The sequence below is a fragment of the Lissotriton helveticus genome, chromosome 4_2, assembly GCF_964261635.1.
Source record: "Lissotriton helveticus chromosome 4_2, aLisHel1.1, whole genome shotgun sequence".
In the NCBI taxonomy this organism is placed as follows: domain Eukaryota; kingdom Metazoa; phylum Chordata; class Amphibia; order Caudata; family Salamandridae; genus Lissotriton; species Lissotriton helveticus.
Window position 1 is genome coordinate 106,613,739 of NC_136064.1, and position 27,987 is coordinate 106,641,725.

The 27,987-nt window shown below is 48.6% G+C and overlaps 1 protein-coding gene across 9 annotated transcripts in view; it reads right to left on the reverse strand.

Moving 5' to 3' along the window:
• Positions 1 to 27,987, reverse strand: part of MED12 (mediator complex subunit 12) — a 614,738-nt gene that overhangs the window by 442,007 nt on the left and 144,744 nt on the right. For 6 of the 9 annotated variants that reach the window (XM_078640215.1, XM_078640220.1, XM_078640212.1 and 3 more), the window contains one exon: positions 26,617 to 26,775. In XM_078640215.1, coding sequence (XP_078496341.1) covers positions 26,617 to 26,775 — 159 coding nt within the window. The remainder of the gene's footprint in view (positions 1 to 26,616; positions 26,776 to 27,987) is intronic. The other 3 variants (XM_078640219.1, XM_078640216.1, XM_078640214.1) reach the window with 1 other exon arrangement.

A 27,987-nucleotide genomic window follows, 5' to 3' on the forward strand; every position in this document is an offset into this window, starting at 1 on the left:
AAGTGCCCCTTTTTGTCATGGTCAACAGCACTTTTGCCACTGGTACTGATGTTTTACGACTGATGTGCACTGAGATCCTGCTAACCTGCCCTCAGTGCCAGTGTTTTTCTGGTAAAACAAGGGAAATAGCCTAATAGTCAGACAATTGGAACATGCTTTATCACCCCTGTAAGTCCTTAGTAAGTGGTACCCCTGGAACCTAGGGCATGAGGTACTACAGAGGGTCCATGCGGGCTGCAGCATGTATTATGCCACCCTAAGGGGCCCCAATACAAATTGCAATTGCAGACTGCGTGTCTTTACGCAAACCATAAGTGAAAACAAGACATGGCACACTGTGTGCCCTGCCAAAGTCACTGCATGTGATATATGTAAGCCACCCCTTCAGAAGGCCTTGTAGCCCATAGGCAAGGAGCATTATATTACATGAGGGGACAAATCTGTATGAGCAGATAGGCCTCTGTGCTGTCTAGCTCAATTACTAGATGGTACAAGTGAACAGGGAAGATGTTTAAAGTAGATGCATCGGGCACTGGTCATTATGAGTTACGCAGCTACATGATGGCTTCACTGAAACCTATGGTGTTTGTATCAAACACACGGTCTTAATAAATACATACTGATTCCAGTATTGCATTTATGACATGCACCCAGCGGTCACCTTAGAAGAGCCACCTGAATCCTACTAGTCCTCTAGTGAGCTGGCTGACTGGTATCATCCAGCCTGCCACCACAGAGAGGTTTCTGACACCATGGAGGTGAGAACCTGTGCTCTCTGAGGTCAGGAAACAAAGTAGTCTCCGGAGAAGGTGTTATCACCGCCTCCAGCAGGATGGCTAGTGATTTAGCATATCAAAGCCATGGTCTTAAAGTCTCAGCCGCCTTTGATGTGCAACTATGGCCTCCCCAGACCTGGGAGATGCCACCACCTGCCCTGACACCCATTTGGCACCAGGACAGGTGGGAAACTTGCTTTGCAGTAGGCGTCTTGCACCACCAGGCTAGTCACACCCCTAAGATGGGTTACCTGATGTGCTCCCCGTAAGAAGGGTTCCACATTATGTTTTTGATGGAATTAGGAACTCCAGGACAGAGTTCTTCCCACAGGAAGTAGTCATACAAGGGGTGTAGTGACCCCAAGGGCAAGTAGACCATTGGCTATTTTATTTATAATTAAATTTATACAGCGCAACAGCTACCCGAAGGTTTCCCGGCGCTAAGAACGCAAAAAAAAGAGAAGACAAATGGATCAGTCTGGAAGATGAGTCTATTGATTAAAAAGCCACGTTTTTAAATGTTTGCGAAATTTGTGATAATGTGGTTCCGTGCGTAAATGATAAGGCAGAGAGTTTCAGAGTGCTGGAGCCAAGAGGGAAAAGGAACGTCCACCCATTCTGACTCTTTTAATCCTTGGAATTTTAAATTTATGCTGATTAGAGGATCGGAGAAGGCGAGAAGGGCAGTATTGATGTACTAAGGCCTTCAGATAATGGGGTGCTACCCCAGAATTGATCCTATGCATGTAACACAGAGCTTTAAATTTGACACGGTTCTCAATCCTGAGCCAGTGAAGATCACGTAATGAGGCTGAGATGGATGTTCTATTTGGAAGGTTGCAAAGCAGTCTTGCGGCAGAGTTTTGTACCCCTGTAACCTGTGCAACACTTCCTTACCTACCCCCAAGTACAGTACATTTCCATTATCCAGTCTAGATGTTACGAGAGCTTGGATTACAGTTCTTTGGGTAGGTGGCGGAAGCATCCACAGGATTTTTTTCAGCCACTTCAAGATGACAAAACAGGTAGAAGCTACCTTACCAGCTTGTTGCCTCATGGTTAGTTGGTCATCGACCATGAAGCCAAGACTCCGGGCGGATTGCACAGGAGACGGAGGAGATCCCATCTGTGTAGGCCAATGTTGAGGGCCCCAGAGGGTTTTGTTGCTACCGAAGAGAAGAAGCTCGGTTTTTCCACCGTTAAGTTTTAATTTGTTGGTGTGCATCCAATCTGCGATGTTTGTCAACCCGGATCTCAGCAGAGTAGTGTTATTATTGGATTTAGTGGAAAGTGAAAAGATAAGCTGGGTGTCATCAGCATAAGAGTGTACTGTTAGCCCGGCTTGTTCAGCAATAGCAGCTTAAGGGCTAACATAAATATTAAAGAGCTGAGGCTACTACACTTCACTCCCCATATTAAACATAAAATTCAGTATTTAGGTGGCCCTCTGACACCAGGAACTCAGATTCACCTGACCAAAGAGGAAGAAGGGCAAAGATGAACTGAAGACCGGAAGAATTGAACACTAATTGTGGACCTGGTGCCAAACCCTGGCTGCCTGCTTCTATATCGACAATTGCAAAGACCTGATTCGTCCTGCAATCTCCAAAAGCCTCAGAGGGTTACCAGCACTTCACAACCCGTCAGCATCTCCCTTAAGTGGAGGAGCCATTTCCCTGCAGGCACGACCGCAGCGTCCAGTTCACCGATCTGCTGACCACTGGGTCCACCAACTCAACAGCTGCACAGGAGGAGGTCATCGTGCTCCAGGTTATGTCCATCTCCCCACCAAGCCTTGTTCCGTGTCCAGCCCAGTCACCAACACTGCCAAGACCGACCTACAGACGAGGGGCTTCAGCATCACCGAGAGTGGCCCTGCTGTCCTGTGTTGTCCCCATCTCCAGTTCGACCCCAAAAGTGAGATCCTCCAACACAAGCGACCCACCAGACAAAACACTTCTTCTCCCGGGGCCCCCAGACAGAGCTCGGTCCTACCAACAGTGCATCCTTGCCCCAGAAACCCTCAAGCACTGAGCCCCTTTGGGTTCAGAAAGACTTGTCCCCCAAGTTCCCGCTTGCAGCATTTTTCGGTTTACATGTTTCTCTATAGACTTCAGCTGTAGTGTTCAAGGCTACCCTTGCAACTAGCAATTCTGCACCAGGACACACCAGGGCAAGTAACACGAAACTGCTGGTAGTTCTAAGGACCATGGCCCCTACTTAACTTAAGTCCGGAAGAACTTCCATGTAAGTTGCTTGCAAGTGAACCTGTGCAGTGAATGTTTATCACATAGGATAAAATTATCACGTTTGAGGCTCATGCTTCATAATTTGACAGCTGTATTTTTTAAGTGCCTGAAAATCGTTACCTCGAAAAGCACTTACCTATTCTATTCTTGTAGATCTTTGGGTCTAAATAAATATAAAAATATATTATTTTTCTAAATTGGTGTCAGATTTCGTTATTGAGAGTGTGTTTTATTTATTGACTGTGTACAACAAATGCCTAACACTCCCCTCTGATAAGCCTAGGGCTGCTCGACCACACTACCACAAATCGAGCATCTTGTGATTGCAAGAACAAGCCCCTGTACACTAAGTAAGGATACCTGGACTCTGCAGAGTGCACCTCGTTTTGGTACACTATACAGAGAGCCAGCTGCCAACATGAGTGACATTGTGGTCTGTCTAGCCTTGTCCAGTACCCTTTAGATCAGGAGAATCAGTGGAAAGGCGTAAAAAATGACACTGGCCAGTCCACTGACAGGGCATTCCCCTTGGACTGGCGGTGTGGAAACCGAGGAAAGAAGTCTTTGCATTTTGCGCTTTCTGGACTTCCGAATAGGTCCAGAATTTGAACACGCTGTCCCGTACTTCAAGTTTTATCTCCCATTCGTAGGAGGTATTTTCTTAACTGTTTAATCTGACTGCCTCTGTGTTCTGTTTTCCTGGGAGACGTATTCTCACTAGGGTAATGTTCCATTGGATTGCACATTTCCGTATCTCCTGCGCTAGTCTCAACAACAGGAAGGATCATGTTCCTCCCTGCTTGCTGAGGTTCAACATTATTGTTGTGTGATCCGTGTGTGTCTAAGGAAATGCCTCACTTTGTATGGTCACCCCGACGTTTTTCAACTGCTGCTGCTGATTTTTTCGACTGTGGGTGCACTGGGGCCTACTAACCAGACCTCAGTGCCAGTGCACTGAGCCTAAAGTTTATGTCGCATTGGCTATACCTATTGGAAATGGCTAACTTACCTGAAAGTCCCTAGTCTATAACATCACGGTGTAGGAAACTGTCTCTTTATGCGATCTATCAAAAATGTGATATACCGTGTAAAGAGTCCAGGGATTCCCTTACTAGGGCACAGGGGCTTGCTATGCAATCCCAAAGTGCTCTATTACGGGATAGTGCGGTCGAGCAGCCTTAGGCATAACACAGAGCAGTGCAAGACATTTGCAAATACACACACGACTCAAGAAGGAGATCCACACCAATTGATGAAAACACTAAGTACCTTTATATAGGTTCAGGCATCAAACAAAATCATTCAGGTAAGTACGTTTTTTAAATATAAATCAGTTTCACTTTAAAAAGTGAACAGTGCAATTTCTGCAATGTTATCCTATGGAAGGAAGAACAAGTTCTGCAAACAGGTACAGTACATCGACTTACAGGGCCAATCTCCAGAAGTTAAGGTGAGTGGCGGGCAAGGTTCCAGACAGCACCAACAGTACACCGCCAGTTGCATGAGGGTGGCCGGGTGCAAATCAGCAACAGGAGCCCAATGTGTTTCAAAGGGAATCAATCACTGTAAAAAGAGTCTGCAGGCTCCGGCTAGGAAGCCATTCAGGCTGAACCAGCAAGTGGGCGCAGGCCTTGCGATGTTCGTGGACGGGGGGACACCTTTGGTCCTCTTCTCCATGGCCCAGAGGCAACGATTTAGGGGTGTATTTAGGCGTCAGGTTTTTTATCATAGGGCAGTCATGGTGGAGGGGGCCTGCGAGCAGAGGCTGTAGGCGAAGTCGGGGAGTCTAGGATGGGTGAAACCACGATGGACACGTGTGCTGGTTAACCTTGTTGGCACCGGTGGCCCACTTCAACTCAGGCCAGATGCGACGGGTGCAGTGGTGACTTCGGGTATCTGGTTTTGGCAGATCCGGAAGCCTCAGTGTTTTATCTTTTGGAGTTTCTGCAGGACGTGGCAAACATTTCAGCTATTCTTCAGGAGGTAGTGGTCTTTCTTGAAGGCAGGGAGTCCTCCCGGGTTTTGGGAGGCACACAGCTGCAGGACGAGTTGTGTTTGGCGCAGGTTTGGCAGAGAGCGGCAGCCATGACAGCATGGCTGGGGCCAAGTCAGGTGCTCTCTTTAGTCTTCTGCTTTTGTGGCTCTTTGTGTCCTTGTTCTTCGTAAGCCATCAGGATCTGCTTCTCTGGTGTCAGGCAATCCCCTAAATACTTAATTTAGGGACGTAAGGGGAGTGTAGGGTTGTAGCCAATGGGCTACTGACTCTTGGGGCCACTATGCCCCCTATAAGACCACTTCCTGTAGGAAGTCAATCAATCAGGTGGCTTGTAATGCACAACTACTCACTCGATCGTGTGCACAACCCTGTCCCAGAATTCCTAAGTATGCTATCACAAAGAAGGCTACTTCTGAAAAATAGTGTTCAGGTCACAGTAGCCCACCTTAAAGGTGGTACTAGCCTGGAGCTGGCACACTACATGACTAGCTAATTTTTCGCCCTGTCCAGGTGCCAAGGGGGATCTAGACGGGCAGGGGCTGGATGGCTGACTCTTGTGAAGGGAGCCAGATTTGCATTCCAAGGCAGCAGTTTCTTTGAAGCCCCCCAGCGCAAGGAGACGTATTAACAGGTCATCCCGGACGGGGTGTTACACCGCCTTTTCTGGACATGCTTTGGCTATGGGCCTCCAGAGAGCAAAGGCTCTCACCCTAGGAGGTCAGAACAGCCTCTTGGGTGGCAGGCAGGCAGAAACCAGTCAGCAAGCACACCACAGGCTGGAAGGTTTTCAGGAGGCACCACTAAGGTGCCCTTTGGGTGCATGTATTGGTAAATCCAACACTGGCATCAGTGTAGGTTTGCCAATACGAGATGTTTGATACAAACATTCCTATTTTCAGTGAAGCCATCGTGTACAGGGGAACTCGTTTATTCCAGTGTCCAGCACAAGTTTTAAAATGGCTTCCCTGGTCACTTGTACTGGCAGTAATAGGACTGACCAGCACAGGGGCATATCTGCTCCTGCAGATATGCCCTCATATGTAATATTCAGCACCCTGCCTTAGGGTTGTAGGCCTGCCGTAGGGGTGACTTACAAATATTACATGCCGTGGTAGGGGACATGGCACACAGGGATGTGTGACATTTTTAGTTTTCACTTTTGTCTGCACCAAATACATGCAGCCTGCAATGGCAGTCTTCATGTGCTTGGCGAGGGGTCCCTTAGGTGGGCACAATTTGTGCTGTTGCCCTTAGGGACCCTCTTTAGCACCTCAGGACCTAAATACCAGGGGTATAATTTACTAGGGGCTTACAGAGGGTGCTAAAGGTTTTGCTAACTGGGAAAACAACTGTACATTTTTGGAGAAAGAACATTGGCACTGCGGACCTGGTTAGCAGGAACACAGTACACTTCAGCCAAAGGTGCATCAGATGCCAGGCAAAAAGTGTGTGTGGGGCGGTACCCAGCTTCCTACACCTGGTACCCAAGGGATATAAGTTAGAGGGGTACCCCAAGGCTTGCAGCACTGGTTGTGCCACCCAGACCATCCATCAAGTGAAAAAAGTCCCCCATTCCACCAATGCAGGCTGGCAGAGAAGTCGTGCAATACTAGCCCGACTTTGCCATTGGAACCAATGGCAAGGTGAATACTTCCTTTGTACATCTGTGTAAGTCACACCTCTGGGAGGCTTAAAGATTACTAAGGCAAGTTGCTACACATGACAAAGGCAGGACACATACATGTCCTTACAGGAAACATGCAAAAAGAAAAACTTTTTACTGTGGAAATTGTCGAGTACAGAATTACACACTGTCCCCTCAGCTGTGTTCACTCCTGAATAGGTGCAACCAAAGCGGGCACTCCAAGGTATCAAACATTTTGATACATTAAGCCCCACTTGTTTCTCAAGTCGAGATTAATGTAACTCGTTGCAGTGTGCAGCTTCATCAAAGCTGCCACTTAGTTTCCTTTAAAACTCCTGTGAATTCCCGGGCGCATATGGGGTCAGCTCCACAGGACCGCTTTCTGCCAAAGACTCCCAGGGAGATATGCCAAAGACTCCCAGGGAGGAGAACGATGAGGGATTGCAGACTGGGGAGGTGTTACCGCCCTGCTGCAGAAAGCCACTTGCGTGTGGCTACAAAAGGCAGGCTTCAAAGGAGAAGCCACCTATGAACAGTAGATGTGTCACACTAGGGAAGAGTGGTGCCCCATTGTTTAGCTAGACAGACTGGCATGAGAAGCAAAGAGGGAAAACCACTTGCCAAACCAATTTCCCCATGAACGTGTAGTCCTGAGGTAGCCACACCACATGGGTGGGGGCTAGGGCGGTATGAACACCAAGAGAGGAGTGTCATCATCTTGAGAATGGTGCATTCTAGGATAGCCAAATATCTTACTCTACACAGGAAGAGGTCACCAGGTGGGAGGGTACCCCATTGGCTACCAATCGCATCCTGCCCTAAGGGCATTTTCCAAGTATAAAAGGGGCAGCACTGGCACCCACATCTCAATCGACTTAATAGGACCGAAGGGGGACTGCCCTGCTGCACCAAGGGACCAGCAAAAAGTGGCTGCATCGCTGCAGACTGCACCTAGTGGCTAGCAAAGATAGGGCCTGTGCCGGCCTTGTCCTGCTCATGAAGAAGCTGTCTCCAGAGCCCAGTTAAGCCAAGAGACTCCAAGGGCCAGCTGACTGGCCTCCTGTTCACAGCGCAGGAACACGACAACTGAAGCAGCTTGCTGGAGCAAGTTGGAAGCCAAAGCCTTCATGTCGCTACCACTGCCGCCATGCAGCCTACATTTTATGTGCAAGTAACTGTTTCTGAGGACCTTACTCATCCCCCTGATAAGCAACCTGCCAGAGCTGGTTGCTCCAAGTACTTCTACCCAACTGCATTGACACTTATCTAAGTTTTCGTTTAATTTGCTGAATTTGCCAGGGCTTGTTGGCGGTTGAGTGAAAATGCTGCGATTTATTATTTCAATCCATACAATCCCCATCTCTGGAACCCTCTGTGGGATCTTTTCATTCTAGTGCTTAAATTATTATAAAATACAGTCTATTTTTATAAACTGGTGTTGAATTTCTTTGGTGTCTTGAGGATTTCTTCTTCAATTGTTTTGGCTCTGTTTAAATGCTTTACATTTGTTCACTGCTCAGAGTCACACCTACCCATTATTGAGCTGAAGGTTTGACAGGCAAAACCTAAGGGTCCTAAAGGGGTGGTAAAAGAATTACACGGTGAGGTCGCACAACCACACCATATAATATGTATTTCCTCAGAGTTCGGATAAGCATTGTCTGTCCTGTCACGTGCGCCTGCAATGCTTTCAGTGATAGGAAGACCTTCTTGAGATATAGGTAGTTTATGTGCTTTATGGCATCCGCTGGACCCCAGAGTCTCCTGACCTTTAAACTGCCCATGTGTGCTCCCAACCCTTTTGAGACGCCTCCCTTGTTATGGTCACCATGGGGGCTGGTCATTTGAAAGGTCTCCCTATCTCCACATTCTTTGGGTTCCACCATTCTAGCTCTTTTTGAGCATTTGCTGTGGCAACTACTAGATCTTCCCAGCTTCTCGTGGTTTGTGACAATTTGTTGCGGAGCCATTCCTGTATAGGTCGCATATGAAGTCTCGCCTGCTAGAAGAGGGGGTGCATCAATTTCATGACAGCCCTCACTGTCAGAGACTGCCCCTTCTGGAAGAGGCGGGTTGCTCTGCTATTGCTGTTGATATGCATGTGCTGTTCTAGAGCCTAGTGGTTTAGGAAACTGCCCTCTTTTTGCATGGTTACCCCCACTTTTTGCCAAACTGTTGATGCACTTTGACTGAGTGTGGTCTGGGTTCCTGCCAAACAGGTAACCACGGCCTATGTTCCTTCCCTAAACTGCATTAAAACACAACACAATTGGCACTCTTTAGCCACATGTCAGTCACTTGTAAATGGTACCATAGGTACCAAGGGCACTGTTGCCTGGGAAGGCCTTTAAGAGCTGCAGCACTTATTGTGCCACCTTTAAGGCCCTGTAACTTTACACACACACACTGCCATAGCAAGCTGTGAGTTTTGGTGCAGAACACAGTGTAGAGTCGACATGGCACACATCCCTGTGTGCCATGCCAACAAACCACTGCCCTGGCATAGGTCAGCCACCCCTCTAGCTGGCTGCACTATACCAGTTCTGAAAGTACAGGTGCAAAAGCCTTGTACCCCTACAGTGTCTATGCCAATTCTTAGACATTGTAAGTCAAATAATGCCATTAAGGGTATATGGTGCTGGGAGTTTGTTATTATGAACCCTACCGCACCATAATGGCTTTACTGAAAACTGGGAAGTTTAGTATCAAACTTCTTAGCACATCAAACCCATGCCAGTGTGGGATTTAAGGAAAAATGCACTCAGAGGGCATCTAATAGATGCCCCCTGGAAAACTACCTAACACTAGTGTCCTGGCTGAGAAGCTGCTCGCCAGCTTCCACCACGAGACAGGTTTCTAGACCCCTGGGTCGAAAACCTGCTGCTCTCGGGGGTCTGAAACAATGCATATCCTGGGATGAGGTGCAAAACCTCCTCCCCCAGATGGACAGGGTCCATGAGTGGCAAGCTTCAAAGGTTTGTCGCCTTTGTGAGCTATCCCAGCGATTTGCTGCTTCCAGCAACTGGCACCCTTCAGTTCGGACCCCACTTTGGGCGGGAGAATCGGCAGAAAAACCAAGCGAGAAAGGGAAGTGTGCCCACCTCTGCCAACCCCATGCCTCAGGTGGGGGAGGCGAGGTGAAGCACAACTCTCAGTCCCCGCCATCTTGTATATGGTAGGACCCAGCCAACCAGAGAGAAAATTATGGCCCCCTCCCACTGGAGGATGGCATAATAGGGGGTGTATCCACCCCAAGGAAGAGACCCATTGGTCCCGACCTTTACATACCTGTAACACCCCTAAATCTAGTATTAAAGGGTAACCCCAAACCTTGCCTCCTCAGACAAGAACAGACCAGAAGAAAATGGACAGAAGAAGAGAAGGACCAAAGAAGCCTTGCTGAATTAAGAGGAGGAGGACGCCCACTGAGTTGGCCCCAGCCTAACCAGCCCATCCACACCTCAAACCTGCTCCAGCGAAATTCCAGTGTGTCCTGCACCCAGCAGCCCTCAAGAACCTGAAGGACCTGCCCTGCCTTCCAAAACCAAGTCTCCCGTAAGCACCGGATTTGCTCACCAACAAACTCTGGCTAAATCTGTGAGTCTGCACCAGACGCCCATGGCCTGAGTTCGAGTGGCCCAACACCACAAGGAGGTGTCCCAGGTGATCCGGACCTGAGATCTGGTGATCTCTGACCTGCTTAGAATCCCCACTTGATGCCTGCAGCCCATTTCTGGAGGATCCCCCCCGACCGCAACCGGAGCTGGTAAGAAAACCAGAAGCCTAAAGACACCCCTGCACCAGACATCCCATGGCCTTGGTTGGCCCAACAACAGTGTCCCGAGCATCCCAACTCACCTCCAGAAGATCTTCGCCCACGAGCCTGCAGTCTGTGTTGCAACCGTAGAATCCCATATGAAAACAGGGCAACCACGCCAAACCAGCATCCTGCACCCAGCCGCCCCTGCGGGTGTACTTTGGGTGCTAACTCGGATCCTCCTTTGCCCTGAGCGTAGCACCAGGAGCTTGACTCCCACAACCCTGTGGCCTGCTTGCCAGCAGCCACCAACCGAAGGCCCCCTATCCCCCATTGGATAACATTAGGCCTCAGCACTCTGCACCCGGCCGCCCTAGTGCAGCTGAGGGGGCTTTGAGAGTGTATTCTTACCCAGCGGAACCCCAGAAAACTAACTCCCACTTACCTTGAAACCGAGAACCTCATTTCCCCCCATAGGACTGCATTGACTGCTTTCTTGTGAAAATTGTTCTAATTGTGGAGCGGATTTTGTGTGAGAACTTGAAAAACTGCAAATATCTAAAAACTGCTTTACTAATCTTTTCTCTAGAAAATGTCACAGTGTGATATCTAGGCATATCACACAAGTAATCTGAAAAGTAATCTAACAGTAATTTCCACTGTATTGAAAGTATTTGCAAACCTGTAACAAAGTCATTTTCATTTAGCTTGCTTGTATTGTTCAACCTGCCTTGAAAAGTATAATTTGCACTTACCTGTACCAGGCTTGCTTGATTTTAGAAAATAAATCTAACTAAATAATTTTTTTAACAAAGACATTGGTCTGAGTTCAGTCTGAGTGTGTACTGTATTTGCTGACTGAGTGTGTACAACAAATACTTAACACGGTCATCTGATAAAGCCGTACTGCTCGCCCACACTACAACAACTAGAGAGTAAGGGGCTATCTACTTTTGCCTCTGCCTACCTTTGGGGTTCCACTGGACTCTGCGCACACTATACCTCATTTTGATAATATATACAGTGCCAGCTTCCTATAAGTGTCACCTCCTGGAAACTCTTCCCCTGCTCTGGGAGCGGTGACTATTTCTCGTGGTTACGGTGAAGCAGAGGCATAGTTGCATGGCGATGACTGTTTACACGTCTTAGTGGCATCTTTATTCAGAGTTTGTCTTCACCAGCCAATCGTCTAGATATGGGCAGACATGTATACCCTGTCTTCTCCGATAAGCTGCCCCTGCCACCACGCATTTCGTCAACATCGTATGGTAGTGTGCCTTGTCCAAGGAGAACGAATAGTTTCTTACCTGTCGGTGTAGTTTTGCAGCTTGAAGATCTTTCTGGATTCACTATGCTGTGCATATTCCGCAATCTGGTGGTTGGGTCCGGAATCATAGTCTTTTTTCTCTCTTTTTTTTTTTTTGTCGTAGCCCAGGTGGGGTCGACGTCCCACCATTTGGTGTACCTTCGGTGACGTCGGCATGCTTCCGGCGGAAGCTACCACCCTTGGGCGCCATCTTCGGATTCTTTTTTCAGTCTCTTTTTTCTTGTTTGTCTTTGCAGTGAATCCATGGCTATGTTTGTTAATCGTTTTTTCAACGTAACTCTTTTCACGTATCTTGTAATCGTTTTTTCAACGTAATTCTTTCCACGTATCCTTTCACGTATCTTGTAATGCTTCAACTTGCTTTCTTTCCTATGTGTTTCCACCCTCTTCTCCAGCCTCATCTTTCTGGCGGAGGCGGGTGGGTTCGCTAGTGAATCCAGAAAGATCTTCAAGCTGCAAAACTACACCGACAGGTAAGAAACTATTCGTTTTGCAGCGTGAATCTTTCTGGATTCACTATGCTGTGCATAGATTTTGTAGCGGTTTTCGTTACTTTTGTGGCGGTTGGGTGGAAGATGAGCGTTGGTTGTTGAATATATGTTGAAGCACCTTTTGTCCTACTTGTGCTTCTTTGTTCATTTTTACATCCACGCAATAGTGCTTAGTGAAAGTGTGCACTGAAGCCCATGTTGCCGCCAGGCATATGTCCTGGATTGGTGTGTTGGCCAGAAAGGCAATTGTTGCTCCTTTCTTCCTGGTGGAGTGGGCCTGTGCCCCTCCTGTTAGCTCCTGGCCAGCTTGTTTGTGGCAGAATTGTATTGTCTGTGCGATCCATCGAGCTATGGTGTTTTTAGTCACTGGTTTGCCCATGTAACTGTTTGCGAAGGATACGAAGAACTGTTTTGTTTTACTGTGTTCCTTCGTCCTTTCAATGTAGTGCATCACAGCCCTTCTTGCGTCTAGGGTGTGGAGCGACCTCAGCGCTTGTGGTGGGGTTTTGGAAGAAGCTAGGGATCTGAATACTCTGATTCATGTGGAACCTTGACACCACCTTTGGCATGAAGTGTGGGTCTGTTCTCATCACGACTGTCACTGTGTATCTGGATGTAGGGTTCCTGCAGTGTGAGTGCCTGCAGTTCGCTCACCCTTCGTAGCGAGGTAATTGCTACCAGAAAAGCCGTCTTCATTGTTAACATTTGCAGTGATGCTTTGTGAATGGGTTCGAAAGGTGCTTTCATGAGCTCCGTCAGTACCACATTTAGGAAAAGTGTAGGCAAATGTTTTTGACCAGCTTATCCATAGGGCATTCCCCTGGGACAGTGCCTCTGGTTGCCTGGATGCAAAGTATTGGCATTTTGCATTCCGGTGTGTTGCAAATAGGTCTATTGTTGGCGTGCCCCATTTCCCGAATAGTCTCTCTGTTTCCTGACTGTTGAGTTCCCACTCGTGGGACGCTGAAGTCTGCCTGCTGAGCCAATCCGCTTCTACATTGTCCTTCCCTGGCAGGTGTATGGCTGGCAGGTCTATTTTTAGTGGTATAGCCCATTTCCAGATCTCCTGTGCCATGTTTGACAGAGGGAACGATTGAGTTCCCCCATGTTTGTTTATGTAAAACATCGTTGTGGTGTTGTCTGTTTGTATTAGCACCTTCTGGTTGTACAGGTGTTTCTGAAAAGCCTTGAGGGCTAGCAACACAGTTTTCAGTTCCAGGTAGTTGATGTGCCTGACTGCATCTGTAGGGCTCCACAGACCCCTCACTCTGAGCCTGTTCATGTGTGCGCCCCACCCCTTCTGGGATGCGTCTGTGGTGATGGTCACTGTTGGGTCCGGTGGTGTAAGAGGTTTCCCTTCTGTTATTCTCTCCTTGTTCCACCACCTTATCTCTTCCTGCACTCTGTGCGTTACAACCACTAGATCCTCCCAACTTCCTGTGGCTTGTGACCATTGCTGTTGCAGCCACTCTTGGAGTGGTCTCATTTGTAGGCGTACATTGGGGACCAGGTGTATGCATGATGCCATCATCCCCAAGATCTTGCTCACAGTCCTCACTGTCAGAGCTCTCCCCTTCTGGTAGTGACGTTTCTCCCTCAGTAGGCTGAGCGTTCTCTTTTCGCTCGGTAAGACTCTGCATTGGACGGTGTCGATCTGGGCTCCCAGGAAGATCTTCACTTGCTCTGGTTCCATCGAGCATTTGCCCCAGTGTATGGAGAAACCCAGGCTTGCTAGCGTTCTTGTCACCTGTTCTGCATGCTCTTTGCATGTCCTGTAAGAGTTTGCCTTTACCAGCCAGTCGTCGAGGTAGGGGTACACGTGTATCCCCTTTCTTCTTAGGTGTGCGGCCACTGCCGCGAGGCATTTGGTGAACACCCTTGGTGCGGACTTTAGGCCGAAAGCCAGGGTCGTGAATTGGTAGTGATCCTTGTTTACTGTGAACCTTAGCATGTGCTTGTGCTGCCTGTTCATGGGGATGTGCAGGTACGCATCTTTGAGGTCTATGGTGGACAAGAAGTCCCCGGCCTTTATCTGTGGGATGACCTCTTGTAGGGACGTCATCTTGAATTTTTGAGTTTTGACGTATTTGTTTAGGAACCGTAGGTCCAGGATGGGTCTTAGACTTTCGTCCACTTTTGGCACTAGGAAGTAGTTTGAGTACACTCCCTTGTTTCGTTCTTTGAAAGGGACTCGTTCGATGGCCGCTTTGAGGAGGAGTTCTTGGGCATCCTCTTGCAGTAGTTGCAGCTCTCTTCCAGAGTGCTGTCTTTTCTTTGGTTTTCTGTTTGGTGGCCTCTTTTCCAACTCTATGCAGTATCCGAACTGCATAATATTGAGTATCCACTTGTCTGATGTTATTTTTCTCCACTCCTGGAGAAAACATCTCAATCTTCCTCCTACCGGCGTTACATGTTCCTTTGTGTCTTGTCCGTGTAGCCCTCTCCTCTTTGTTTTTCCGTGCTCCTCCCCCAGAGGGTTTGGGTGGTGGAGCCCCTTCTCCCGTGTGAAGTCACTTAGAGGGGGGTTGTTCACAGCCTCTCCTTCTCTGGCCCCGTCCATTTCCTCTTGACCGAAAGGACTGGCCCCTGCTTTGGTAGTTCCAGCTTTGCCTCTGCTGGCCCTGGTGGCCTTGGTTGTCACTGTTGCCCCTGGTGGAAACTCTGGTGAGAATCTCCTCGCTGACTTCCACCTCTGCCGTTCGGCCTCCGTGTAGGAGTGCCCCTTCTCATCCCTCTGAACTGCAGGGCCCCCATGGACCTTGCCGTCTCGTTGTCTTTCTTCAGTTGGGTGAGCTTCTCATCAACTGGGGCTCCGAATAGTGTTTCACCGTTGAAGGGTGTGTTCAGGATGTTGTTCTGAACCTCAGCCTTGAACCCCGAGATCCTGAGCCAGGCTTGCCTTCTCTCTGTGATGCCTATAGCCATCAGTCTGCTGGATGTTTCTGCCCCATCCAAGGCTGTCTTCAGGCACGAATTGGCAATGCTCTTCCCCTCTTCCACAAGGTGTGATGCCCTCTCACGGTATTGTTCCGGGAGGTGCTTGAGCAACTGTCCCATCTCATCCTAGTGCTGGTATTGATGCCTATTCAGGAGGGCGTTGGAGTTCGCCATCCGCCAGTGCGTTGCGGCGTTCCTCTCAATTTTCCTGCCAGTTAGATCCATCCTCCTGCTTTCTTTGTCAGGTGGAGGTCCAGACGTTGTTGGGACGTTTGCCCTTTTCCTGGCCGTTGCAGCGATTATAGAATCTGCTGTGACGGATCCCTTGATGTAAGCTGGGTCTTGGGAGGAGAATTAGTATTTCTTCTCCGTCCTCGGCGTTACTGATCTGCATGTAGCCGGGTCCTTGAAGGCTTCGTTCCCCTGGTCTGATATACTCTTGAGCATGGGCAAGAACTGGCTTCTTGTCTGAATGGGGAGCAATGTCTCGAGCAGGAAGTCTGCTTTTGGCTTCTCCTCTTCCAGCTTAACTCCATAAGCTGCTGCCGCCTTTTTGACCACCTCATTGTATGCCCCAATGTCATCCGGTGGCGAAGGCCTCGAGGGGTATGTTTCCACCGCCTCCTCTGGGTTTTCGGCCTCTATGTCCTGCCATTCCTGGTCTTGGGCCGTCGAGGAACCTGAGCCGTGGCTTGACTGCTGTTCCCCGTAATCCCCTTCTGTGTAGTAGAGGTCTTCCTCCTCTTCGTGCTCCGAAGGTTCCGGAGTTTTCGGCGGCTCTTCGACGTCGAACTCCTCGAGCTCCTGTACCTCAGCGACGGTCGGTGCCGGCTTCGAGGGGATCATGTAACTTCTCATTTTTTCATCGAAGTCCTTCTTTCTCTGAAGGATGTTCTCCATTTCGGCCTCGAGCCTTCTTCTCTTTCTCTGCATCTCTGCGGCCTGTTCGTCGTCGAGCGTTTCGGCCGCTCTTTTCGGCGGCGGCGACGAAACTTTCTTCGGCTCCTTTTCTTTCGACGTCGAAGTCGAAGGCCCTTTTTCGGGGGCTTGCTTCGATGACCTTTGCTTTTCGCTGGTCTTCGGCCTCCGGGAGTCCTTCTCGGAGGATCCGCTGGGCTCTTTTTCGGAGGATGCAGCTTCGGTCGTCGATTTGTTCGGCGCCGGTGCTCCTTTCGAGGCTCTGGGCTCAGACTTTCGGGAGTCTGCCTCTGGTTTTCGAGGCCCTGTGGGAGTTTTCGGGGTCGTAGACTCTCCTACCCTATCAGGCGTTTTCTTATCGGTCTCAGCGACCGTGAAGTCATCTGGGCCTTCGGCGATGTTGTCCTAGTCGTCGGTGGAGAGGCCAAGTTCATAAAGCGTCTGGGCTTGGCCCTTGCCCTGCATCGTGTGGTGAGCCGTCCTCTGTCTTTCTCGAACTCGGAGTGTCTTCGGCTTGAAGACGGAGCATGCGTTGCAGTCTCTGCTCTCGTGGTCGATTGGCAGGCAGAGGTTGCAGACTGGGTGCTGGTCCTTCTGTGCGAACTTGTGGTGGCAGTTCTTGCAGAATTTAAAGGGCGTCTTGTACATCCCTGCGCTCAGGGGGCCACCTGTGTGCGCATTCCTCCAAGGACGTCGAAGATTTCGAAGTTCTCTCCTTTCTTCGTCGTCTCTTCTCTAAAGGTCCTCTTCTCTCGATCTTCTCAGGTCTTCACCGTTGAAGAGTTGCTCTATTTTCTCCTTTCCTCCTCCAAAACTTCTGGAGCTTCGCGCGACGATCCAGACACCACCCCCCCCCCAACGGCGGAAAAAAGAATCTGAAGATGGCGCCCAAGGGTGGTAGCTTCCGCCGGACGCATGCCGACGTCACCGAAGGTATACCAAATGGTGGGACGTCGACGCCCACCTGGGCTACGACAAGAAAAAAAGACTACGATTCCGGACCCAACCACCAGATTGCGGAATATGCACAGCATAGTGAATCCAGAAAGATTCACGCTGCAAAATCTGAGTTACCTTTTGTGCCTCTGGTTCATTGCTATGTGTCGGTAAGCGTCCTTTAGGTCTAGGGTTGCATTGTAATCCCCTTCCTTAGAGGTGGGATTACTTCTTGTAGCATTGAGATTTTCGTAGGACTTGTTTAGGTATCTGTGATCTAGTATTAGTCTCCGAATCAAGTCTTGTTTTGGTACTAGGAAGCAAACTGAGTAGACGTCACTGCCTGACTCCATTGGGGTGACTCTCTCTATGGCTTGTTTTCTAAAAAAGTTCTTTAACTTCTATTTTGCAACTGTACGAGTTCTTGTTCCTTTAAGGGCCTTGTCTTTGGAGAAACATGTTGAGTTGTTCTGGTGAGTTCTACCACCACAACCGTGTCTTATTATGTTTAAGACCCCATTGTCTGAGGTGACTGACCTCCACCCCTAGAGAACTCCTCCTATTACACCCCCTTCTCCCACTCATGCTATGTGGTGGAGCTCTGGGTAAATAGCATCACTTGCTTAGTGGTCCCCTTTTGCGGGTTATGCTCCCCCTCTGGGCTTCCTGCTGAAGGGCTGCCTAACCGGCTGCAACCATTGTTGTTGTGGGGGCTAGTGTGTGGCCTGTTGGCTAAAACCTTGCTGTTGTTGCTGTGGGGATGTTGAAAAACCTGTCCTGCCTGTTGGCCTCCAGTTGGAGAAGTCTCCTCTTCTGAAAGACACTCTGAATTACAAGGCCCCTATGACTTTCACTGTCCCACTATCATTCTTTATTTGTTGGAGTGCCTAGTCTACGGCAGTCCAGAAAAGTGCTTCCCGTGTAAAAGGCATGTTGATGATGAATGCCTGCACACCTGCCTTAAATCCAGAGTTCTTCAGCCATGTGCGTCTCCTGAGGGTGATACCTGAGACCATCTGCCTGCTGGCAGTAGCTGCAGTATTCCCCTTCTAGGGGATATCGACGTTGAGATCCTGCTTCGCACTTCCAAACTGGCATTGCCTCACCAGCGTAGTGCATACATCCTCTTAGTAATCGAAGAGAACTTCTTGCTCCTCATCGTGCGGGCCAGGCATAGAGGGCACATCAATGTCTGGTAGGTCGTCATCCAACTCCAAGGACTCGGAGGACTTTAAAGGAATGCAGAATACCTTTCAGTCGTCAAACTCCTTCCTCCGTTGCGGAAGTGCGGTAATGTCAGCCTCGAGCTGGCGTCTCTTTCATTCAACCTTGAGCGATCGTTCAGAATCTGTCATCAAGGAGGGTTTCCTCTTGGAGGCAGCCGGTTCATTGATTTTCAGCTCCTTGGTTCTCTCCTTCGCTCCCTCACTTGCACCCGCTAGCGTCGAAAGTTGGCTCAAATGTTTGCCCCCATTGGTGTCCTCTGGTCGGGACCAGTGTGGCTCTGTGTTTGTGGCGGCATTCAGTCGTTGACTGTTTCAAATTGACACAGCGGTGGCTTTCGAGGGATTAGGGGCTTTCGTTACCTTCTGCTACTTGGCCTTTTCGGCATCTCTCGCCACCTTCTTCGTAGATTCTGCTTTCTCAACATCTATGGTGCTGCCTTCAGCGTACGACCCTCATCCTTGTGCTGGTTCTGCTTCCTTGACATTCGGTCCTCATGGGAGAAGCCCAGGCCCCTACAGGGATTCTTAAGGTAAGGGGATATCAGCCATTGAATGATGTTTCAGTTCTGTCTTGAGAGTCTTAGGTACGAATATGTTGCAGCTTTGCATTCTCCGGCACTGTCATCCTTAGGGAGGCCCGGTTGCAAACTTTGTGGAGTCAGCTGTGACAACATTTTAAGGGGGATCTTTTCCATGTCCCTTAGCTGCCCCTCTCACCAGCATTCTCCAGCCAAGTGGTCTTGAATGGCAGGGTCCCCCCTTGGGGTCAAAAAGGCTCCCCCCCCCCCTCGGTCTTCGATGTTTCTCATGGCTTCCGGTGATCTTCGGTGTTTTCAGTAACATTTTCTCTTTCCTTTGTCCAATTCTTCAGAGCTTCTCCGGTATGCTTCCAGACCAGTGATACTAAAAATATGGCCCGGGGGCCGCATGCAGTCCTCCTGACCTTAATATGGGCCCTCCGTGTCAACAGCAGCACTGGACTGCTGTTTACTCAAATCTGCACTAACAGTAAAACAATGTTAAATAGATGGGCAAACATGTATTTAAAGATTCATTCCAGTTAAAGAAAGGAAGCAATTAGGGTGTCCTGCAGTGCTGAACTTAACTTTAGGAACACATTCATTTTTAAAGAACTCTTGTAGTGAACATGTACAAATATTATTAAGTCTCTTCAAAATTCAAAAAGTGTATTTCATTAACAGGCAGAACTGTTTCATCTTAGTACATCAGATTATAGCAGTGCATTGAGAAGCATTTATTTTTTAAGTGATAGTTTTCAATCAGGAATTCAGAAACACTGCATGTAGCAAAACTTCACTTATTTCACAAGTCTCAACAGCAGATACATCTCACCTCATATAACACACACATTTCACTTTGACATTTATTAATAATATAAGCAAAAAAAGAAAACAAAAAACCCCCCAGCATGTTCTATATTTTGCAGCATGGTTTAAAAAACATAAGTGCACCCTGTTGTTAATTGATGCACGGAACCCCAATCATAAGCAATAACTTCAAGAACAACTTTCCTGGTAGAGTTTGTCCGTCGCATCACCTGCAACGAATTCTCACTCCTCCCTTACTAAGCATAGTAGTATTTCAAGGCATTAGTTTATGCATTCTCCTTTTTTGGCCGTGCCACTCAGTGACATAATGAAACTTAAGGGGGGCCCTCCTGCAAAGTACATGGAGTGGGGCTCCCAAGCCCCAGACCCAAGGGCCTGCCATCCGTGCACAGCGCTTTAGTGGGTCCCCTGGAGCTCGGGGTGTGGGTGCATTGTGACGTCAATGGAACTACTGCATCTCAATGGGTTTGAAGTCCAACCATTCAGAGTTAGATGTATTGGTGCATTTTAGATCACGGTCCCGTTCAGCTGTTGGACAAGTGGTTTCACGCTTTCCTCTAGCTTGCGGTCATACAGTGAGGAATTCACAAGGGACTCAATGATTTCCAGGTCCCAGGACTGCACACCATGCCAAAATAAGCACTCTTCCACCACTATGCTGGATGGGTAGAACTCAGGTTAAACTATTTTACTCACACAAAAATTGGACAATGTTGTATTTTCAAGCAGAGATATAACACCAAATGGTTTATAGTGTTTATAAGTTAGTCACTAGATTTTAACATCAACACTATGTTCAATGATTTCCAAGAACGCTGCGAATAGGCTGATTCAGGAGTCACCGGGACTTCGTCAGGTAGTGTAATCCTCGTGGCAGGGTCACCTGGTCCACCTGGGGAAGCTTTTACAAGCCCTGCAAACTGCAGGCCTGACTATCAAGGCATCCAAGTGCCAGATAGGGCAGGCACAGTTGTATACTTGGACCACCTTGTTGGTGGAGGCCAAATGCAACCCCTACAACCCAAGATCCAAGCTATCCTGGACTGGGAGGCTCCAACAACTCAGACCCAATCAGGGCAATACTTGGCTTGACTGGGTACTACAGGAGGCTTGTGAAGGGACATGGGTCCATTGTGGCTCCCCTCACAGAACTCACCTCCAAGAAAATGCCCACAAAGGTCAACTGGACAGTTAGCGGTCATAAGGCTTTTGACACCCTGAAAGAGGCAATGTGCTCTGCACCAAGACTCCAGACTACTCCAAGCAGTTCATTGTGCAGACTGAGGACTCTGAGCTAGGGATAGGAGTGGTCCTGTGTAGGAAAAAACTCCTTTTTGCATGGATATCCCCAAAGTTTTTGCAAGATACCGGATGCCAACCTGACGGAGTGCTTGATTGGATCCTGCTAACCAGGCCCCAGCACCTGCATTCTTTCTCAAAGCTGTACCTTTGAACACACAATTGGCACACCACTGGGCCACATGTAATTCCCTTGTAAAAGGTCCCCTATTACCAAGGACCTTGTGGCCAGAGATGGCCTCTGAGGGCTGCAGCATGTATTATGCCACCCTCAGAGACCCCTCAACTTAACACTCCCACCCTGCCAATGCAGACTGGGTATTTTGGTGCCCACTAAAGTAAGGAGTCAACATGGCACACATCCCTGTGTGCCATGCCCACCAACACTGCCTGTGGCATGGGTAAATCGCCCCTATAGCAGGCCTTACAGCCCAAAAGGCAGGGTGCACCGTACCCAGGTGAGGGCATAGCTGCAAGAGCAATATGCCCCTACAGTGTCTGAGCCATTCACAGGCATTGTACGTGCAGTGAAGCCATTTTGAAGGCATGAGCTGGGAGTTTGTCAACACAGACTCCACAGCTCCATGATGGCTTTACTGAAGCCAGGGAAGTTTGGAATTAAGTTTCCCAGCATATTAAACCCACACTGATACCAGTGTGGAATTAAATTAAAAATGCACTCAGAGGGCATCTCAGAGATGTCCCTTGAATAACGAGTAACCCTGGTGAGGTTCCTGACTGGCTCTCAGCCATATGCCACCACAACAGGTTTCTGGACCCCTGGGGAGACAGCCCTCCCCTCTCTGGGTCTGGAAACAAAGAACATCCTGGGCTGTCATGCCTCCTCCCCCAGGATGGGCAGAGGTCCTCAGAGGGAGCTTCAAAGGCCAGCTACGTTTGTTGGCTGCCTCCATCCTTTTGCTGCTATCAGCAACTGGCTCTCACGAGCTTCTGATCCCCAGTTTGGGCATGAGAAACAGCAGGAAACCTAGCCAGGAAGGGAGGTGTGCCCACCTTTGCCAACTCCACCACTCGGGTGGGAAGGCAAAGTGAAGGCCACCTCTCAGTCCCCGCTATCTTGGCGATGGGGGAACCCCTCCAATCAGGAAGAGGTCTATGCCCCCCTCCCACTGGAAAGTGCATTTTAGGGGGTGTAGACACTCCAGGGAAGGTACCCATTGGTCCCAATGCCCACACCTGTATCAGGGCACCCCTGAACCCTGCCTTCTCAGAGTTGACGTGACAAGAAGAAAGGGGACCGAAGCACCATGCTGCATAAGAGGAAGAAGACAACTGCTTTGGCCCCAGCCCTACTGGCCTGTCTCCTGCTCTGAAACCTCTGCTAGCTGAACCTGGCGTGTCCTGCAGCCAGCAGCCTCCAATAACCCCGGGGACCTGCCCTGCCTTCCTATAGACCTCTGATCTCCAATGGACACTGTATTTGTCCAACACCAACTCAAGAGCGGACTCCAGTTCCAGCCGGATCCGCGAATCCTCAACACTCTGCACTCCAAGTCCATGGCCCAAGTCAGAGTGGCTCAACACCCCAGTGAGTTACCCCCAGCGATACTGGCCTGGTAGCTCTACCGACCTACTCGATGCCTTCAGCCTCATTCTGAAAGGTCCTGCCGACAGCGACTGGAACCAGTGAGAAGAAGCAAACACAAAGGCACCCCTGCACACGCAACCCCTGAGGTGCCCTACTGACTGTGTCCTGGTGTCCAGCAACTCTTCATTGAGTCTTCTGGCTCCAACCTGCAGTCCTTTTCTGCAATCAACATCCACTATGGGAAAGCACTGGGCTCTCGTTACCTCCTGAGCACACTGCACACGGTGGCCCCTGTGCTGCAGGTGGTGTGGACTTGGTACCAACCTGGGACCCCCTTTGCGCGTTCCTTAGCCCCAGGAACTTGAGTCCCAAGACTTAGAGGCCTGCCCGTGAGCAGCCCACAACCAAGATGCCCCCTAGCTCCATTGGCTAACACTGGCGCCCTGCCCTCTGCACCCGGCCGCCCTAATGCTGCTGCCATTTGAGTGCCAATCTGAACTTTGGGGAAACTTGGTTTTACACCCCCAAATCTCCAATCTTAAAATCGTTTACTTACCTGGAAACTTAACACTTTGTTTTCTCCATAGGATTGAATGGTGGGGTTTCTCTTAATATTCTTCTGTTTAACTGTCTTCTACTGCAACTTAGTGCCTTCACAAGAGTTTACCTGTGTATCAATGTCCTGTGTTGCTTAAACTGTGTAGGAGTGTGTTTCATGCCAAACTAAAAAAGTAATTTAACAGTAATCTAAAAGTAATTTCACATGTTTTTCAACAATTTACCAACCGTTTTCTCAACTGCAAAAGTCATCTGAATGTTCCTACAAAACCAGTGTCGACTGTTTTTTGAAAGGTAACATTGTATGATGAGTTTAACTTACCTGCTACTAAGTTCTAGAAATAAAACAAAATAACTTTTTATACAAACATTTGGTCTGGATTCAGTGAGTGACATCATTTCTTGCCTGAGTGTGTACAACAAATGCTGGACACTGTCCTCTGATAAGCCGGACTGCTCAAACACACAACCACAAAAGAGAGTGAGGTATTATATTCTTTTACCTCCGTAAGCCTTTGGGGATCCACTGGATTCTGTGCACACTATACCCGACTTTGGTGCAGTATATACAGAGCCAGCTTCCTATACTATGCAATCCCAAAGTGCTCTGTTGGGGGTAGTATGGTCGAGAGGAGTGTAAGACATTTACAAAATACACACAATGATTAATAAATGACAACACGACTCAAGACTATACACACCAATTTTTACAAATAGCAAGTATCATTTTTTTATGTTTAGGCACCAGAAAAAAATTGATCAGGTAAGTAATATCTAAAAACGCAGGTTTGAAGTATACACCTATTTGATACTTTCAATCGTGATTAAAGTACTTTGCAGCGATGTCAAGCTATGGAGAAAACATATGTTGCATACGGTTATTTAACAACAACTCATGGGACCCTTCCTCAGGACCGGAGGTGAATATGGAGCACAGTCCAAGACAGCCTCAACTGGTCCCCTCGGGAGGCACTGGGCCGTCTGGGTGCACAGATGTATTTTTCAGCATCGTGAAATTTTGAGTGATTTTTGATTCTTTAAATTGGAATTGAAAATCTTCTGCGGAACGTGTAAGCGAAGCAGAAAAAACACACGCAGCATCCAGGTACTTAGCAGAGACTTACGGGACCAATCTACTGGACTTAAGGTGAGTATAGGTCAAGGTCCAAGGCAGCACCAACAGCTCACTAGGGGTGCTCTTGGGTGTGCAGGTGCAGAGGTGCATTACAGCGTCAGTTGCCCCATTCACTTCAAAGGAGAATCGGTCTGGTCACAAGGAGACTGCAGGCTTGGCCTGGGGGACCAGTCGAGCAGAACCAGCAAGGAGGCTTAACTCGTGTGATGTCCGGGGACACCGGGGCACCTTTGAATCTTTTTTCCAGGACCCAGGGGCGACGGGTACAGAGGTGTCCTTAGGCATTCTGTTTTTGTCACCGGGAGCAGTCGCGGTTGAAGGGGCCTGCACAAAGAAGCTGCAGGCGGCGCCGGAAAGTCCACAGTGGGAATATCCAAGGTGGGCTTGGTCTCTGTTGGGCTGGAGGACCACGCTGGCACTGTTGGCCCACTTCAACTTGGACTTGGAGTGAAGGGTGCAGTGGTGCTTTCCGGTGTATGGTTTTTGGCAGTCCGGATGGCTCGCAGCAATTCTTGGGTGCCTGCAGGATGCTGGGGAGAGACTCCGCTACTCCACGGGAGACTCTGCAAACAGGTACATCACATCAACTTAAAGGCCCAATCTCAGAGTTACGGTGAGTGGTGAACAAGGTCCAAGGCAGCACCAGCAGTACACCACAAGCAGCATTAAGGCGTCAGGAGCCCCATGCGCTTTAATGGCGATCAGTCTCTGTAAAAGGAGGCTGCAGGTTCGGGCCAAGTACCCAGTCAGGCAGAACCCGCCAGTGGGTACAGCAGGCCTTGCGGTGCTCAGTGGGGGAGGGGAAGACAACTTTGGTCCTCTTCGCCAAGACTCAGGGGCGCCAGGTAACTTCCCCGGAGCCATGAGATTGACCCAGTCAAATTGCTCAGGAAAAGTCAGAAGAGCACCAGTTTCAAGGAGCTGCTCCAATGCCTTTAAAGCTATGCTATCCATATAGGCGACAGAATGCTTCTAAACCACACCGCATGCATGTATGTGGCATTTGTATACTGTGAACCTAACCAAAACGCAGCAGAGAATAGTACACGGTCCAAGACAAGGACGCAGACAAGTGATGGGAGAAGTAGTAGGATACTGGGAGCTGTGTACTGCTCTTTAAAGAGGTGTCTTCAACTCATTGAAAATTAGACAGGGGACAGTATGGAGCCGAAGGTAAATCCAGAGGTGATATTTTGGGATGTGTAGGTGCCCACCTGAACAAGCTTATGTTAGCTGGAAATGAGTGAGGAGAACCAGTACAGGCTATCCTATTCGATAGAGGATGCTGGGCATTACTTGGGTGAATATTCATGCACGTTCATTTGTAGAGGTACTCCGCCATCTTCTGAATCTTCTTTGGTTCAAGATGCCACAGAGGTATGCAAGTTACACCTGCTCAAATCAAAAGCAGTGAGATACTTTGTCCATGAGCTAACCGCACACAAGGAAGGGGAATGGTATATGTGTTAGTGACAATGTTGAGGCACAACTGCTGGTCCTCTGACCGTTGCTTGATCATAAACAAACCTTGGGTAGCCATGGACAACAGGAGCTCTCAGGCATTCATAGGCCCACCCAGCACCGTGACCACATCTGTCTTCATACACTCCTGAACCTTTTTGGACATGCCGAAGTTCTTGATTTTACCAGTCAGATGTTCCCAAATGCACAGCATGGATAGACAGTGAATTCAACCCTAAATTCAGCAACAACAGCTTGACAAAGTGGCCAGGCATAGACCTATATTTTGCTGCTCAGAGGACAGATTCACTTACTCCACCCAAAAAACAATCTTTCCTCAACTCCAAGAAGTTAACTGGACAGTGGCCCCACCAGTGCGGTCAGTTTTTCCCTCCAGAGGGAAGGAGTTTGTTGATGCTCATGGAAGACACTGTAGGGCCTGCTCATATCACTCATGTAATAATTTTAAAGACACCACTGAGCCTCCTGATCCATTATCCGGCTGTAACCAGTGAGTGAAGCATTCTGACCTACGTTTTTGTGAGCTCCTGGTTGGCAGGAAGGCAGTCTTTCGCCATGTGCCCCAGCAGCTGGGCCAGCTCAGTGTCCACATCTCCATGAGTGGAGGAAGTCTGGCTTCTCTCATTTGCCCTAACTAATACAGGGAATCACAACGCCACACTCTAAATGAGATCTCTGGTGCATAGCATCGGCAGAATGGGCTTTTAGGAGAGAGTACGTAAGCAATACCTTCTTGAAAATCCATTTCCACAGTTATCTATACAACAGTATATTCTAACTTCGCTGGCCAATATCAATTACGAGTCCTCTTCAATATGAAACACTTCCCAATAGAAGTTGAACAGACCAAATTTTCCTACGTCCAGCAAGTATCCCAACCTGTAAAGCATGCTCCAATTGTGCAGGTGCTAATGGCCCATACAAGAATAAAGCAGTTAACAAATGTGCATAACATTATAACAAACAGGAGCCTGCAGGCCACTTACCTCCGCTTCTATCTCAGCCTGCCGCTTCTCCAGCAGCGTAGCCACTACCATAGCTCTGTGGTGCCCAGACCTCTTGCAGCTGACTGCCCACTCACACAGCAAGGCCACCACAGCATCATCGTCCGGGGAGATCTGCAGGAAGGCAGAATGGCCATCACACTAATCATAAACAGAGAAGAAGCTCAGGGAGCGGGAGATGTACTGCTGTTTAAAACATCGCAGGAATACACCATGGATCACACTAGCAGCCAGAAGGTCTCACCCTCTCATTCCACAACAGACATATTGTACACTGTGAAGACGTGCGGTCACACTACTGCTAAACAATTACTGTTCTCCTACCACAAGTACCCAGTAGGTTATTCGCCAATGAGGGTTAACATAAATGCACAGTAGCATTCATTTTACAAAATACAGAAGGGTCATGCTGCCACCAAACCAAACGTAGCTGTCAAACTGTACCAAAATGAACCAGACTACATTTAATTCATACTGTGCAAAGTTTATCAGGTCTGTAAGAGAAGTGGGGGCTGGACATTTACAAATCCCAAAGTTCCAGTAAAATGTAATCTGGATGTAGTCAAGCAAGAGTTTCTGTGCAAAGTACATCGTTTGTGAACAGATTTTCCTATAGATGTTAGGATTCGTACGCTTGTTGCTTCTTCAAGTGTTGGACTGACAGGCAGTCTGAGGTTCTACACAGGAGGTGCCAGAGGACTGGAGAGGAGCTGGTGTAATCCTATTTACAAAAAGTAAAAGTATGGACGAGTGAGACAACGGAACCCCAAGCCTGATGTAGGTGGTGTGTATGGATGGATAACAGGGTCTACTGGATTCCAAGTAGGTCATTCCCTTCAGTGAAGCTTGCAGGAATGCAGTCTGATTGGACAGAATTGACACTTGTGCCAAAGAAGTCTGAGGCATTGGGCGTGTTCCTGTGCTCCACTCCCTCGCTTCTGCTCTTCAAGGTAAGACATCTTATCGCCACATCTGAGTAGCACTAAAATGACTTGCCCTTGCCTTGTGCTATAGGGCAAAGGTCACAATAGGCACTAAAAGATGAGGAGAGAGGCTACTCCAAGTGGAAGAGGCTAGAACAGGGTCCTTCCAAGGCCCCATGTAAGTCTTGCACCATTCCTGTGCAGAACACTTGTAGGCTTTAGAATGAGTTGTAGAAAAAAAGCTTTGCGGATATTAATTTCCTGAAAATAGGAATATATATTCCAAATACATAATCTTAATTCCTGGCCATGACCCTGAAAATACTATTATTTTGGTTAATTAAATATTTTTCTACCTTTTCCTGTAACAGTATTTCAAAATGCACAATAATTATCACATAAGCGCAGCATCACAAAGAAATATAGCTGC